The following is a 16,793-nucleotide window of genomic DNA, read 5'->3' on the forward strand; positions in this document are numbered from 1 at the left end:
TATTAAAAAAAAATACAGAGCTCCCTGGGGGCTCAGCAGGTTAAGGATCTGATGTTTTCACTGCTATGACTCTGGTTACTGCTGTGGCTCAGGTTCCATCCCTGGCCCAGGAACTTCCACGCACTGCGGGCATGGCCAAAACTAAACCAAACCAAAACAAGAAAACTATTAAAACCCTATCAACTATACTTCAGCTAAAAAAAATTAAAACATAGTAAAGTCCAGAATCAATAATGTAATCTTTCATTCTAAGCAACTACAAAAATAAGAGGAAATCAAGTCCTAATTAAGTAGAAAGAAGAAAATAATGAGCAAAAACCAGTGGAGAACAGATCATCAATAAGATGGCTTTTTGAAAAGATTAAAAATTAGTATAAACTTGTAGCTAGATTAGTCAGAAAGAAAACGAGAAAATGCAAGCTACCAATATCAAGAATGTTTGAAACAAATGACAACGTCCTGGCTCATGGACTTCTAGTGCTGGCAACATGTTACCTAGAAGTATGTAGGTGTAGATTGTGCTAAACTCTATGACAGAATTCTGCAGGGAGGGAGAGATCCATTTGGGTTGGGAGAAGCACCTCTGCAAAAATGTTACCTTCGTCCGCAGAGCTCAACCCGGCGAGACCTCAGCCAGGTTTCTTTCCGGGCCCTGGAGGCAGGTGGCGACCCCGCCCCACGACCAAAGCACCGCCCCCAGCCCCAGCCGCCCTGGTCCTTCCGCGCAGGCGCGTGCTTGGCGCGCAGTGGGGCGCGGCCAGTGGCCAGGCGGGGCAACTGTCCTGCGGGCGCCGAGAGGGTCAGCACGCTTGTGAGGTCCCCTGGGTTGGACCGAACGACGCCGGTACCCAGCGATGCCGAGGCCAGACCCGGGTGCCTTGCCCCTCTGAGCCGGGCTCTGCGCGGAAGGCACAGAGAGAGGCCATGGCGGAGCCCTCCGAGCCCGGGCGGCCGGCGTCCGCGGGCAGCGGGAGCCTGGAGGAGGAGGAGGACGAGGAGCGGGAGCCGCTGCTGCCCCGGATCGTCTTGGCCCAGCCGCCGAAGGGCGCTCCGGGGAGCGCCGTGAGGCTGGTGAAGGCTGCCGAGGAGGAGGGTGCGGCCTCCGCTGGCCAAGCTGGCGACCAGGAACTGCTGCTCCAGCCCCGGGATGCGTCTCTCTCCCCATCCCTGGGTTTGGGGCGCCACCGGAGCTCGCCCACTCACCGGGACCGGCACCGCTCCTTGGGTTCAGGTGCGATCCAGCTCTTCTCTTCTCCCGCGCTCTCCCAGAGCGCTTGTCACCGCCGCCGCTCAGCCCCCATCCACGTCCCTCCTCGGGGTCCCTGTCCCCATCGTCTTTCTGTCTCTTGCTAGCCCTTGCCTAGTGGGAGAGGCTGTCGGCCAGGCGTCCCCTCCGGTGCTCAGGCCGAGGGGCGGGCCGCCGGTCACACCTCGGACACCTCGCCTTTCTCTCCTGCTTCCCCGTTTACTCTCACCTTTTCCAGGGGCTGTTGACTGTTTCACCTAAGGCTCAGGGTTGTCATTAAACTCTGGTCCTTGAGGCCTCCGCTAAGAGTGAAACTAAACTTTGGGAATCGGACAGGAAAACTTAACTCTTTAAAATGACGTAAGTTGTTTGCGCAAGTTTGGACTTGAGTTTTGGATTAAGTACCCTGAACTATCGAGAAAGTTGTGAATTTGCCAGGTGGATGACAGCCGAGAGGGGGAGAGAGGAGGGGAGAGAGAGAATATCCGGTTGTTCTTGGGACACGTTGCAAAGACTTTTTAATTAAATACTGTTATTGTGACGTTAGAGGGCAGAGGCAGTTGAATATCTGTACCTGCTCTCTCGCAAAGTTTTCTTTCTTGAGTCATTTCTATTTTTATACTTTTAAAAGAGAAAGAAAAGCCTTTATTTTCACAGTGAAGCAGCCTGACAGCCCCAGGTGAAAGAGTGGGTGGTTGAAGTGACGTTGAAAGGTAGTACAAGGTAGGCACGCGGCTGCAGGCATGGATGTTGATAAATCGAGGTTTTTGGCATGGTCGAGTCGAATTAGGCTAATTTGATAGTGAAATAGAATAGACTACAGGCTAGTTTGTAAAGTGGTCATGAAAACGCCTACTTTCAGGCAGTAAGGATGTTTTAAATGATGTTTCATTGCACCTTGGGTATCACTCTGTTTGTGACAGCTTGAAAAAGCACAGAAAATGTGGTTTTCAGTAATGTGGCTTCATTTTCCTAGAGTCATTAAATTTTGCATGTCTTGCTATTAGTGCGCTAATGGACCTTCTACAGTTCAAAGAATTTTGGATAGACTAGTTATTCGAGTTGTAGGTGAACTTAAGGTCAAACATTGCAGAGTACATTGGAGAGTCACAAGGGAAGCAGACTTTGATGAATAAAGCTTTAGCAAACCAGTCTAACATCCAGGTCAGCTAGCTATGATTATGTTAGCTATTGGATGCATTGACAGTACCGCATTAAACAGAAAAAAGCAAACATGAGGTTGGAACTAGATCACCAATGGATCCACATTCACCCAAGTACATAATCTGGGTGTGTATTCCCTAGAGTCCAGTCTGTAGAGTAACTAAGATTTGTGGTGGCTGGTTTGCCTTTCTCTACCTCGAAGTTACCTGTGTAACTAGATTTTTAAACAGCCTAAAATCTTGAAAGTATGTTTATTTTATGAAAGTGAGCTCTGTAAACACATGATATTAAGGCCCAAAAAAAGTAAAAGTGGGGATAGAATATAATATTTGAATTCAAATGGATTATTAAAGAGAGTAACAGCCTTTTAAAGTGGTAATAACTTATATCACAGTTTACAGTTCGCTGAGGTCTTTTTTTGTGTATACTTTATTAATTCTCACAAAGCAAAGCAGGTTACTGTTATTGACCTTCATGCTAGGTGTGAGGATCGCAAATAAATTAAAACTGTAATGATGAGTAGTTGATAGAACTTCAGAGGTAAGGCAGAGTCAAGAATCAGGAAGTGGAAAAGTGGGACTGAGCCTAGTTCTTTCATGTCCTGTACTTTCTCCATTTTTCTATAGAAATGTTATAAAATAATTGTTAACTTTTGTTTACTTATATGGAGATCTCTCTCTTTTTTTTTTTTTTTTTTTTTTTTTTTTTTTTTTTTTTTTTGGCCTTAAGCCATGGTGTATAGAAGTTCCAGGGACAGGGATTGAATCCGAGCTGCAGCTTCGGCAACACTTTAATACACTGCACTGGGCCAGGGATCCAGCCTGCACCCTGCACCTGAGTCGATGCAGTTGGATTCTTAACCCCCTGCACCAGGGCAGGAATTCCAGGAAGGCTTATTTTTAATGGATTTTAAAATAGTTTTGAGGAGTTCCCATCATGGCTTAGCGGAAAGGAATCTGACTAGTAACCAAGAGGATGCAGGTTCGATCCCTGGCCTCGCTCAGTGGGTTAAGGATCCGGCATTGTGAGGAGTTGTGGTGTAGGTCGCAGATGTGGCTTGGATCCTCAGTTGCTGTGGCTGTGGTGTAGTTCGGCAGCTACAGTTCCGATTCGACTCCTAGCTGGGAACTTCCATGTGCCACGGGTGTGGCCCTAAAAAGACAAATTTTTTTGAACTGTTAAAAATATTTTTAAAATTTCAAAATGTATCAGTAATTAGATGATTAAGTTTAATTTTTAATGAGTTCATTAACTTACTTTGGCCTTTGCCATCCGATTTCCATGAAGCCACCTCTCCAGTTCCAAGAAATTCTTGCCTTTCCAATGATTGTAACATCATTTAATAATGCTTAGCCCTTACGTTTATGTAAACAGGAGCTTTCTGTACTTTAGCCAGTGGAAGAATGTCATATGTCTGTTATCTTTACTTGAACAAGGCATGTGACAAAGTCTAGAACCGGCATAAGCCATGGCGTTGTTGAATCAATGTCAAAGAATGATTAGTGGCATAGTCCTTGTTCTGGTTGTCGTTTTAATCAGTGAGTTGGAGAGTAGTAAAGATGATAACAGTTAATAGCCACAAAACAGTTAATATGTGCAGGGCATAGTTCCATGTGCTTCACACATATTTATTATAACCTGCCCTATGATGTCAGCACAATTTTTTGTTTGTTTTTTTTTTTTTGTTTTTTCTTGGGCCGCTCCCGTGGCATATGGAGGTTCCTAGGTTAGGGGTCGAATTGGAGCTGTAGCCGCCGGCCTACGCCAGAGCCACAGCAACGTGGGATCCGAGCCAAATCTGGACCTACACCACAGCTCACAGCAACACCGGATCCTTAACCCACCGAACAAGGCCAGGGATCGAACCCGCAACCTCATGGTTCCCGGTCGGATTCGTTTCTGCTGCGCCATGATAGGAACTCCTGATGTCAGCACAGTGTTTTATTCTCATTTTAAGGAAGCACTGAGAGGTGAAGTGACTCTTCAAGGTCCCAGTTAATACAAAACCAGGAGCACTGTTCAATTTTGTTGGAGAGCCTAACAATTAGAGAATGGCATTAGAATTCACTGAGAGCTACAAAGTAAGAGAAAGTGTGTATTTATAAACTGCTTAATGATTCCTGGTGGCTTATGAATGTGCAAACCAAATAAAATCATCTAAGAATAAAGGAGGAAGATGAGAATGGGAAATAAAGGTAATGAAATAAACTTGACAGAGGCTGGAAAAGGAATACACAAAGCGCACGTCACACTCAATGCAGGCAGAGCACAGATTTCACTTTAAACATTACTGAGCAGCCAGCCGGAGAGAAACACAATCACGGTGTCCGTAAAGTTACAACAGGCTATTTGAACCAAAACAAAACTGACAAAAAAAAAAAAAAAGAAAAGAAAACCCATCGTGCCTTCTCTTGGAGAAGAGACTCTGTGCTGTGAAACATCTTTGTAATAAAAGCAATGAATTTCCTAGGAGTGTTTCTTACCACTTTCCTGGAGTTTGTTTCAGTAGAAGTACTTCTAGTGGGTAATGCTGTCAGCATTGGGGGGGGGGGGCTAGATTCGAGAAGCTGATCCTCTGGTTTAATCTAGAAAGGGAGGTATTAGAAGAGTAGCTGTCCCGAGGGTCTTGACCGTGCTCCCCAGCCGAGCTTCTGAGAGGCAGTGGGCAGCTGTGTGCTGGAGATGCTCCTCAAGCAGTAATTGGAGCACCCTTATTCTCTGTTTTCCATTTATTGCAGAGGTCCATCATTCAGCACATGTTTCAGCGCCTCTGAGGTGCCCGTGGAAATCGAGGCCTTGGGGAAACAGTGGTGGCCAGATAGCACATGGATGGCCAGTCACCAGCCTTGTCCCTACAGAACCTTATAACCTAACGGAGGAAACAGTCAGTTCAAACGAACAGCTCTAACAGAGCATATATGTGCCTGGATGGGGAAAGCTGAGGGTTCCATCAAGCCAAGCCCTGGGTTTAGGGGCCAGGACGCATTGGCCTCCAACTTGATACTTGGTGAAGTACACTTGGTGAAGTTCAGATCAGCACACTTGTGAGACAGCTACTCTTTAGAAAATATTCCGGCCAGTGGGTCAGAAATAGTCCCAGCCCTTAGGTGAGAAAGAGTTCATTTTGATATATACTAAAAATGAGAACTTGATAAGTTACCATGCATACTTATTTAAAACTAAATATAAAAGTTACGTAATGGGTTCTCGTAATCCTTTTTTGTTTTTTTGGCTGCTGTGTGCAGCAGCTTTATAAGAGATTGCAGTTCCCAGACCAGGGATTGAGCCCAAGCCAAAGTGGTGAAAACACCACATCCTAACCGCTAGACCCCCAGGGAACTCTGATTTTCAATTTCTCCTTACCAGAGGATCAGCCTAACCCTTGAGTGTGGTTAAGGGCTTGTTAATAAATAATTCTCAGATTTATTGGGGGCCTACCTTGTGCCAGGCACAGTTTTAAGCACTTGGCCTCTATCAAAGGACAAAACAAAGATCTCTGGCCTCCTGGAACTTAGATCATTTTGTCACAGCGATCAGGTGGAGTCGAAGGATCGATAAGACTTAGCTGTAGGGAGGCAGCTTGGCATGTACATCGGAACTGGGTGGGCAAAGTTTCAGAGGGTGGGCTGGACCTCCTGGGAAGTCTGGAAAAGCACTGGAACTCGGCTCGGACACCACTTCTCTTCAGAGGAGTCCCAAAGGGAGTATGCAGAGGTAGAACGAGATTCTCCTCAGAAAATTCAAATGTGTTTTGATACAGGGACAAAAATCTCAGTTCATCTCATAAAAGCAGTCAACGTATTTTAACTGAAAAAATGTTTAGTACAGCTGATTAAGCCTCTAAGCTATTAAAAATCAAACCAAAGACAGCAAACCTTCAAATCTCCGTGGCACATGCGTCCTCAAGTGGCGTAACGTTAGGATGTGTTCTCCAAGTTAAACTCACTGCTAAATGTACATTTAAGCAACTAAAATGAAGAACGTTGTAGAATGTAATGGTGAAGTATGAGTCAGAAAAATTATCTACTGAAAAATAACTGAATTTTAGAATAGTTGATATTGAGTCTTTTTTTTTTTTTTTTCCTTCCTGGCAGTAATTAGGTAGGACCAGTTGTCTTTTAAGTGCCTTTCTGGATTGTGATAGTAAATCCAGGCCATCTTCAAAGAATATGAGCTTTCGTGTCGCAAGATAACCTCATTTGTCTAAAAGAATTGTTCAGAAAGGAATAAGTTAAAGAAAAAGGGGTCGAGAAACATCCTGGCTGATTTTATAGGAATGGTTCTGATCTGATTTGGGTGGAAGCTGAATTAAGTTTTCAGAGTATGGTCCTGGGCTCCAAGAGAGTAACAAAGGCAGGCAGGTTCTATGATGAACTCATAAAGCTCAACTCATAAAGCAGTTTGATAACATCTCGGGGTCATGTCAAAGTCTGCACACAGTTTCCAAAAGAACCGCCCAAGTGCAGGATGGGAGAGACCAAGAGTGGTCCATGAGTTTAGCCATTTCAACATGAATCAGTAGCACGTCAGCAGTAAACAACGGATGTACTACGGGAGTGCTTCTTATCTGGGTATAGCGTCCAGAGATGTCTCTATTCTCTGCAGAAGGGCACTGATTCTGGAGACCGTGTTTTAAGAAGGCACATTGAAAAACTGAGACATGAAACAGAGGTGCAACTCAGATGTTAAACAGCCTGAAAACACTTCCATGTGGAAGGAGATGGAGAATAAAGAAGACTCAGGGGAAGGTGAACTGATCTTCAGCTCTTTGAAGGGCTGTCCCAGGGAAGGGAGGAGTCCATAGACTTTTGTTCTGCTCCAGATGGCAGGGCTAGGACATAGGGTGAAACTATAGGAGACCTATTTCTGAAAAAGAAGTTTATATTTGTTTTCAACCAAGTCAACAAAGCACCAAAAAAAGGAGTGATCTCTCTTTGCAAGTGTTTAAAGACCCCCTGCTGGTGATATATTATGGAAAGGATATTAGTTCTGAGAGCAAAGTTGAAATAAATAACTTTTCCAGTTCTTTCTTGTTGCTAAGAGCCCCGACCTAGAAGAAATATCATTTGACTCATGATAATGATTGTTAGCACATTCTGCCACGTCAGTAACACTTCATTTATTCATTTAAATGTTAAGAACCCACTAAATGCCAGTCCCTCTTCCAGGTGCTAGGGATACACAGTGAACAAGACCAAGTTTCTCCCTTCGTTCTTAAGAATTTTCATGGAAGAGATAATAATGATTTGGAAATGGGCATATCAGTTGCATAGACATGACCAAAGTACTTGGGTTATTTATTCTTTTAAGTAGGTTAAACATGCTGAAAAGCCTTCTTGGTAATATTTTTCTCAGCACAAACTTCTGAAAACTAGTAAATAGTTGTATTTGTGTGTGAACTAAGGCAAATTTTAAGGAAAGTTTACGGTTTGCATTTTTATAAGTTTAAATGCATGTTGTAGCATCTAAATGCTTTCGCAGTAAAATGTGAATAATTTTTGGCTTGTCTACCACTTTAAATGTGTCATTTTTAATTCTACATGTGTTTATTGAGTGCCTCTTATGTTCCAGGAAATGTAAAAGTTCTGGGCATACAGCAGTGAAAGAAATGCTTGTCTTCTTGGAGCTCACACCATAAATAAGTTATATGTTAGGTGATAAGTGCTAACAAGAAAAATAAAGTGGAGGTGAGTGGAGACTGGGTAGGGTCTTGAGGGCCAAGATAAAGAACTTGGGACTTCTTTGAATGAGACTGAGATCCCCCCGGCTGTTGTGAGCCAAGGGGAGTGATGTAACCTGATCTTGTTCTAAGAGGATTACTCTAGCTTCTCTGTTGAGTTCCGGGAGGACATGGTTGCCTACAGGGCGCAGACTAGTTAGACTCTTGTAACAGCCTAGGCAGGGGTCGATAGTGACTTGAATCACGCGGAAGGAATGGAGGTGGGAAAAGGTGGTTGGAGTCTGGATATTTATTTATGGTGGAGCCGCACAACTTGCCGATGGATGTGGCAGGTGAGAGTATGAGATCATGGATGATTCCAAGGTTTTTGACAAGAGCAACTAGAAGATTTAGAGTCGCCAGTAACTGAACTAGGGGGTACTGGGAGTGAAACAATGGAGAGAAAGTGAGGTGTTGAGTTTGGGGCAGTGAAGTTTGAGCTGTTTACAAAACATCCAAGTGGACGTGCTCCGTACAGTAGTCTGGGGTTGAGGGCAGAGTCTAGGCTTGAGATACAGATCTGGGGATCATGAGTGCTGATGTGGCAGAGAAGAGGACCATGAACGGAACCGGGGCATTCCAAAGTTACGTGGTCAGGGAGATGAGAACGAGCCCGTAGAGCCTGAAGAAGAGGAGCCAGTGAAATGACACAACCTGGAGACGTGGCCACTTGGAAGCCAAGTGAAGAAAGTGTTTTTAGGGAGAAGGAGGGACCAACAGGGTGAAATGGTGGCGTGGATCAAGGAATGAAAGCTTCATGGTTGGATTTAGCAATGTGACAGTCACTGTGTACCCTGACAAAAAATTATATCAACGGAGTGGTCAGGTCAGAAGCGTGATTGAAGTGGGTTCAAAAGAGGATGGGAGAGGAGTTCCCGTCGTGGCGCAGTGGTTAACGAATCCGACTGGGAACCATGAGGTTGCGGGTTCGATCCCTGGCCTTGCTCAGTGGGTTGAGGATCCGGCATTGCCGCGAGCTGTGGTGTAGGTCGCAGACGCGACTTGGATCCCGCGTTGCTGTAGCTCTGGCGTAGGCCAGTGGCTACAGCTCCGATTCGACCCCTAGCCTGGGAACCTCCATATGCCGTGGGAGCAGCCCAAGAAATGGCAAAAAGACAAAAAAAAAAAAAAAAAAGAGGGTGGGAGAAGAAAAAGAGGACATAGCAAATATAATTATAGCCTGTCTGCTATTAAAGGGAGCACGGAAATGAGGGAGTGTCTAGGGGACTTGGGGGCAAAAAGAGCTTTGCTTTAAGATGGGGACGATTACAGCAAGCTTGTGGGTGGTGGAAATGATCCAGTAAAGAGGGAAATACTGACATGGGAAAGAATCGCTGAAGAAACGTCCGGGAGGAGTCAGGAAGAGACAGATGTAGGGTCCAAAGTGGAGTTGACCTTAGCGCTGGGAGGGTTCCTCTGTAGCGACAGGTGGAAGACAGAATGTGGATGGGTAGATACGGTGCTGAGAGCTGACGATGGTTCTCTCTGCGTGCTTCTCTTCTTGAAATAGGATGCTGACCATCTGCGAGAGGAAAGAGGTGTTGGGAATTTGAGGAGAGGAGAGGGTGTGAGAGAGTCGTCCAGAGATTGGAGGAGTCTGTGTTTGGGGGAGTTGGCCTAGTTCAGGTTGCTATAAGGAAATACCCTAGCCTGGGTGGCTTCAAACAACAGACATTTACTTCTCACAGTTCTGGAGGCTGGGAAGTCCAAGGTCAGGGCGCCCACGTGGTCAGGTTCTTGGGAAAGGCGCTCTTCTTGGCCTGCAGATGGCAGCCTTCTCACCGTGTCCTCCTATGGCCTAATCCCATCATGGGGTCCCCACCCTCATGGCCTCATGAAACCCAATTACCTCCCAAGGATCCCACTCCCCACATGATCACATTGGGGGTTAAGGCTTTCACATATTTCAGAGGGACACAAACATTCAGTGTCTAACAGGGATGTAGTATGCTTTCCAGGCAGCATAAAACGTCCTTCTGAGGTTTGCGATGGATTTAGGGAGCCATCAGGCACTGTGTGTATCCAGTCAAGTTCAGCTGTCTGGGCAAGGGCATAGTCAGCAGACAGTTGAGTTAAACCAGGATTGGGCTATTTCCAGGTAACCATGATGAGGGGTTGGAAGGAAGAGGGTGGTTTTGTGATGATGACCTATAATTTAGGCTGGCCAGGCAGGGAAGCAGGGACATGAAGGGGTGAGAACCCTTGAACAGTTTATGGTAGTTCAGTGTTTTGAAGGTCTTAGTGGGATGGAAGAATTTGTGGACTTGGGGAACCAGAGGGGGTCAACTAGGAAAATAGCAGGTGCCTGAAATGGGAAGTCTTGGGTCTGGTGACTGCAGATCTGAGGTAGGCTGCAGCCAGAGGCTGAGGTAGGATGCAGACCAAAACCAAGGTGACATAAGGTATTAGTGCGATCATTTCAGATAGGAGATCTTGTCTTCCATGTCATTACCTGAAGCTTGAAGTAGGGTTAGAGGAAAAAAAAAAAAAAAGGAGCATCCAACCAGCCCATACAGCACTTACTTAGGTTTTTCTGTACCTAAATGTCTCAGTGCTAATAACCTAATCCAGTATTACAGGTCCATGTTACGATCATAGCTGGCCTTTCTTCTTCTTGTTGTTCAATGTTTACATTGATTTTCTAAATGCAATAATTTTTGGTTCTTCAGAGCTGAATACATTCTTGGATGATCCAGAATTTGCTGATACTATATTGAAAGCAGAGCAGGCAATAGAATTTGGAGTTTTTCCCGAAAGAATCTCTCAAGGTTCAAGTGGAAGTTACTTTGTGAAGGATCCTAAGAGGGTGAGAATTTCACAGACCTACTGTATCTAACATATTTTTGGAAAACACTCATTTAAATGTGAAGTCGTTGTGAGTTTCTGAAGATATTTTCCTAATAATCTGGTTGCACCTTCTTTTCAGAAATAAAGGTCAGTTTATTTTTAACTAAAGCACTCTACTATTTAAGAATAGCTATTCAGGAGTTCCCATCGTGGTGCAGTGGAAATGAATCTGACTAGGAACGATGAGGCTGTTGGTTCGATCCCTGGCCTCACTCACTGGGTGAAGGATCTGGCGTTGCCATGCACTGTGGTGTAGTTCGCAGACGTGGCTCGGATCCTGAGTTGCTGTGGTTGTGGTGTAGGCTGGAAGCTGTAGCTCTGATTGGACCCCTAGCCTGAGAACCTCCATATGCCTTGGGCGCAGCCCTAAAAATAAAAAAAAAAATTAAAAAAAGAATAGCGGAGTTCCCGTCGTGACTCAGTGGATAACGAATCCGACTAGGAACCATGAGGTTGCGGGTTCGGTCCCTGGCCTTGCTCAGTGGGTTAAGGATCTGGCGTTGCCGTGAGCTGTGGTGTAGTTGCAGACTCGGCTCGGATCATGCGTTGCTGTGGCTCTGGTGTAGGCCGGTGGCTACAGCTCCGATTCGACCCCTAGCCTGGGAACCTCCATGTGCCATGGGAGCGGCCCAAGAAATAGCAAAAAGACAAAAAAAAAAAAAAAAAAAAAAAAAAAAAAAAAAAAAAAAAGAATAGCTATTCATTTTAAGTCTGTTTTATTATTATAATATTTGACTTCAAGTATTTATTGAATACAATCAGCTACAGATTTGTTCATTTTTAAGTCTTTACCTTACAGTAACCAGAGTAGAAGTTTAAACTTTCAAAACCTTTTTAGTGTCATTTCCAAAGTGCTTGCAATTTTTCAAAGATTTTTTTTCACCCTCAGAATATTTTTCCCAGGATTATATTGGAGCCTGGGCAGTCTGAGGTTTGAAGGCATCAGAATGTGACAAAGTGAAATGAACCAAAGTATAATTCTTAGGCAGAAAAGAGAAGCTTATAGGGGACTTTGTTTCACTTAATCTAGAATTTTTCAGAAAACTGTATTATTTCCAAAAGCTTTCTGGATGATGCATAGCCAGCAGTTCATTTTCAGGAGGAAAAAAAGATTATAATTTCATCCAGATATTTTCTTGCAAAGACTGAAGTTATATTTTAAAACATAGTCTTTTTTGAGATTTAAATATATATGTTATGTCAATCTTTTTTCCAAGCTTTACTTCATAATTTGTTCTTATTGACTATTTTACCAGTGACTCAGACTTTATTGCATTATAAGACAATTATATACTTATAATAAAGATTCTTATTTCTTATCTAAGGATGATTCCGCTTCTAAATTTAATATGAAGGTATTTTATCAGACCAATAATAATGATTATAGAGCAATTTTTTAAAGAGAATAGAATTTATTTAAAATCGGTTCATAAAAACTAACTGAAAAAAGATTAGGGTAAGAGAATCTGGCAGCGTAGATATCACTGTCTTATCATCACCTTTGTATTTTAGAGATGACTATTTGTCACTGGATTTATTCACTTAACAAGTGGTTGAATGCCTGCTGTGTGCCTGGTGTGGTTCTGAGCACTTGGGCTGTAGCCCTAACAAGGAAAGTCCTTGCCCTTTTAGATGGACATCAATTGGGGAAAGTAGACAGTAAATACTCATGGAATTTGGATATGTGATAGGTATTGAGTAAAAGCCCTGTTTGATCTAAGTCAGTGGTTCTCAAACATTTTAAAATCAGTGGAACCCCTTCTTAAGTAGGAAGGCCAGTAACATAAAGCAGGTGAAATCAGCGGATCTGGTTAAGCGGCAGGGCATCTCAGAACCCTGCCCTCCCCTCTTCTCTCACCTTCCCTAGGATTTCTCAGCACAGTTTGAAAATCAGTAGCCCAGAGGATTATTGATTTTAGATTGTTAAATGAAAATGAGTAGCAAACTGTGATTGGAATGAAACCTCTTAATAGTTAAGGATCACACCCAAATCTGTGGTGGGAAGAAATAGAAAAAGATTAGAATGCATTTTATGGATTATTATTTCTCTATATTAAAAGTATATTACAATTTCTACTTTTTTTTTCTCTTATAGAAAATTATTGGTGTGTTTAAACCCAAATCGGAAGAGCCTTATGGTCAGCTGAATCCAAAATGGACCAAATACGTTCATAAGGTCTGCTGCCCTTGCTGCTTTGGCAGAGGCTGCCTGCTTCCCAATCAGGGGTACCTTTCCGAGGCTGGCGCTTCCCTTGTGGATGAAAAACTTCATCTGGACATTGTACCAAAAACAAGGGTAAGGGAGAAGTCATTTTTAATCATGTACTTTCTAATCTCCACTTCTCCTTGGACACTTTGGTAATATTTCTAGTGACACGGACTAAAGTTGAGCCCTGTTTTTGGTACTCCAGAGTCACGAATGACTCGTAAATTGATTCCAGTGTAGATCCACAAGTGTCCAAGGGAATCTCTCTTGTGCATCTGAGCTGAGATGATGCTGACAAAAATGGGAGAGAGAACTAGCCTTTAGAAAGCAGAAAAAGGGCGTTCCTGTTGTGGCTCAGTGGTTAAGGAACCTCACAAGAGGACGAGGACTCAGGTTCAATCCCTGGCCTCACTTAGTGCGTTCAGGATCCGTGACCTGTGGTGTAGGTCGCAGACGTGGCTTGGATCCTGCGTTGCTGTGGCTCTGGCGTAGACCAGCAGCTGTAGCTCCAATTGGACCCCTAGCCTGGGAACCTCTATATGCTGTGGGTGTAGCCCTAAAAAAAAAAACAAAGAAAGAAAGAAAAAAATCTGGGATCTAGAGAATCTGTCGAAGGTAGAGTTAACTAATAGGCTCAGAAGGCTGCTTTTTCTTTTTGGCTTTTCTACATTTTTACTTGAAGACTTCCTCAAAAATCTTCATTCCTAATTATACATATCAAGACTATTACTGCTTTCTTCCACTGGCCAATTTTAGGCTGCCTCTCTCAGACAGAAATGCACATGTGCCATTTAACCAACTTTTCGAAGTCCCTCAGCCTTTTCTTTTTTAGATTCCTTGGGGCATTTAGCATAGCATTAAACTTCACTAATTTACAGCATTAGAGTGAGTTCCATGGTGTATGGGCGTAGAAATACTACAGTGCAGATTCTAATGGCCCCTTTTCTAAATGCTGTCCTTTTAGGTGGTTTGGCTTGTCAGTGAGACATTCAACTACAGTGCAATTGACCGTGCAAAATCTCGGGGCAAAAAGTATGCTTTGGAGAAAGTGCCGAAAGTAGGTAGAAAATTTCATCGGGTAGGACTTCCTCCTAAGGTAAGTAAGTTACAGTTATGGGCTGTATTAGGGGGCAGCATCACATGTTCTCTGAGCTCTGTGTGCTGGGCGCTGTGCTGTGGGCTCTGAGTGTATGAGTGAAAATGGTCTCTTCTCTTTCAGAGCTTATAGCCATCTGTGTGTGATGGGAGAAAGCTCTGGGGATAGTTAAGTGCAGGGAACCTAGAGAGGATAGTGGAAAGATGCCGAGCCCAGTTTGGAGGGTGCGGGAATTTCTAAGAGGAACTTGTACCTAAGGCTTCACAAGGTAATGGCTGAAGGAGAGTTAGACCTAGGTTTTACTCTGAGCCTCTCCACCAGTTAGCTCTGAGACTTGGGCAGGTCCCTTACTCTCCAAGCCCCTTTTTCTCTAGAATGGGATGCTAAAAACTACCTCTTAGGGTTTTCAAAATAAAATGAAAAAATGTATGTCAAATACTTCGTATAGTACCAGGCACATAGTAAAGTCAATGACAGTAACTGTACTTACTACATATTAGATTTTGTTTTCTTACCACTGTGAAATAAAACAAGGAATGATTAGTAACTAGCTAAGCAAGGATGGAGAGAGTTAATGGGAAAAGGATTCTAGAAAAAGCTCTATACTTTATTATTTTTTAAAAAATATATTTGACCTGCAGTTTTGTTGTTTTGTTGTTGCTATGTGTTTATCTATATAAAAGAATTCAAGTAGAAATACGTATCTTGTGTTACTATTGTACTCCAAGTAAGAAGGAAGCTTGAAAAAATTTGCAAAGCCTGTTACCCCTTGCATATGCTGAAATAATTGTGACTAAAGAAGAATATTATTTCTGTATTTATGACGACTAGGACTTCAGAATAAGTGTGTTAGAGAAAATTTTAGGATAACGTTTCATACCAACAACAAGAATATAAAGTGTTAGGATAAAAGATAGGTTTTCTTTTTGGTGCTTTGTTTGTAGTTATGAAGCCAGCTAGGTTACCTGTTACCTGTGTGTCCTGTTGTTTAAATTTGTGCCCTGTTTAAATTTGTATTTCCTTCTTTAAGAAAGTATTTAATGTTAACAACTAGTAAGTTTAATGATGCCTTGTAAAATAGACATATCTTTAAGGAAAAGACTTTTTTAAAAACCGCAGTGATAGAGTAGTTCTTAAAAATGTATGGCAGGATCTTAAGATACATAGTCAAAGAATTGATTCTTTTGTAAAAATAAAGTTGTTTTCTATATTTCATGTTGTAAAAAGAATCCCGAAGTATTTCTTCAGTAAGATAAAATTGCATTGTTATTAAATAACCATGATAGGTATAAATTTTGGTCCTCATAATTAAATTCATTTCAACTAGTATTTTTCGAAAATAGCAGTCTTGTTGAGAGTATCAGCTTGAGGGCATCTGTATTTTTTTTTTAAATTATCCTGAAATAGCTGCTATGTTTCTTGAAAGAATAGGATTGAGCATTTTCTATTTGCTATGTCTTCTTTATATGAGCATTTTAAATTAATGTAAAAAATAGTTTTCTTGATAAATGTGCCTTATCTAAATTAGTGTTAATTTTGATTTTTCTTACTGTGTTTATATATAGCATTTTATGGCAATACTGTGGAGAAATTTTTAAGGTAGCCCTTTTGTTCTTGTATTTTCTTTTCTAACTCTTAATTCTTAAAATTATAGATTGGTTCCTTTCAGCTATTTGTTGAAGGTTACAAGGAGGCTGAATATTGGCTTAGGAAATTTGAAGCCGACCCTTTGCCTGAGAATATTAGGAAACAGTTTCAGTCACAATTTGAAAGATTAGTGATTTTGGATTACATCATCAGAAATACAGGTACTGAAGTTCTCTCATTTGTTCACTCAGGTCATGTCAACTTTCACACTGTCTTCAACTCTTATTTATCCAAATCAAAAACATACAATTTTGATGCAACAGTCCTGAGGCCACTTTCCTTTACCTGCCTAACAAAACAGAGATGTGGTACTGATTCTCCCAAGCAGAATGAATCCTGGACTGGAGATTCTGATCAAAGCAGGGGATAGTGATCAGTTCCTATCCCTGGTTGGGAGAGTTGCTTGGCAGCAGGACAAAGCCTGCTGGAAATTGGAAATGTTATCTGCATAATATGAATAATTAAAACTTGATTGTGTAAAATACTTTAAGTGCTTATTTTGACATTACATGACTATTAGTATAGTCTATAAATACATTCAGCTCTTAATTTTCTCTGTGCTGAAAGAGAGTAGTGATGTAGATTATCCAGAACAGTGGATGTGGTTCCCTGGACTGTCAGGGTTGTTGTTACATGGGCATTTGTTACAAATGCATCTTTAGGAGCCCACCCCAGACCTACTGAATGTGGGGCCAGCAGTTCACATTTTAACAAGTCCTCTAGGTAATTCTGATGCACTCTAAAGTTTGAGAACCACTGGTTTAAAATGTTTGCTCATTTATATTAGTTTCTGCAAATGCCTTGTACTTTTTTAGATTTACCTTTTCAAATCATATGGTTTTAGGTTAATATTAAAATGGAATATTAC

At 42.4% G+C, this 16,793-nt stretch overlaps 1 protein-coding gene across 2 annotated transcripts in view; it reads left to right on the top strand.

Annotated features, from left to right (window-relative positions):
* Positions 202-16,793, top strand: part of PI4K2B (phosphatidylinositol 4-kinase type 2 beta) — a 37,385-nt gene continuing 20,793 nt past the window's right edge. Inside the window, exons 1-5 of one of the 2 annotated variants that reach the window (XM_021101073.1) lie at positions 202-1,231; positions 10,799-10,935; positions 13,072-13,272; positions 14,147-14,278; positions 15,933-16,086. In XM_021101073.1, the coding sequence (XP_020956732.1) occupies positions 592-1,231; positions 10,799-10,935; positions 13,072-13,272; positions 14,147-14,278; positions 15,933-16,086 (1,264 nt within the window). In that variant the 5' untranslated portion in view covers positions 202-591. The remainder of the gene's footprint in view (positions 1,232-10,798; positions 10,936-13,071; positions 13,273-14,146; positions 14,279-15,932; positions 16,087-16,793) is intronic. The other variant, XM_021101072.1, reaches the window with a different exon arrangement.

The sequence above is a fragment of the Sus scrofa genome, chromosome 8 (genome assembly GCF_000003025.6).
Source record: "Sus scrofa isolate TJ Tabasco breed Duroc chromosome 8, Sscrofa11.1, whole genome shotgun sequence".
NCBI classification, from domain to species: Eukaryota; Metazoa; Chordata; class Mammalia; order Artiodactyla; family Suidae; genus Sus; species Sus scrofa.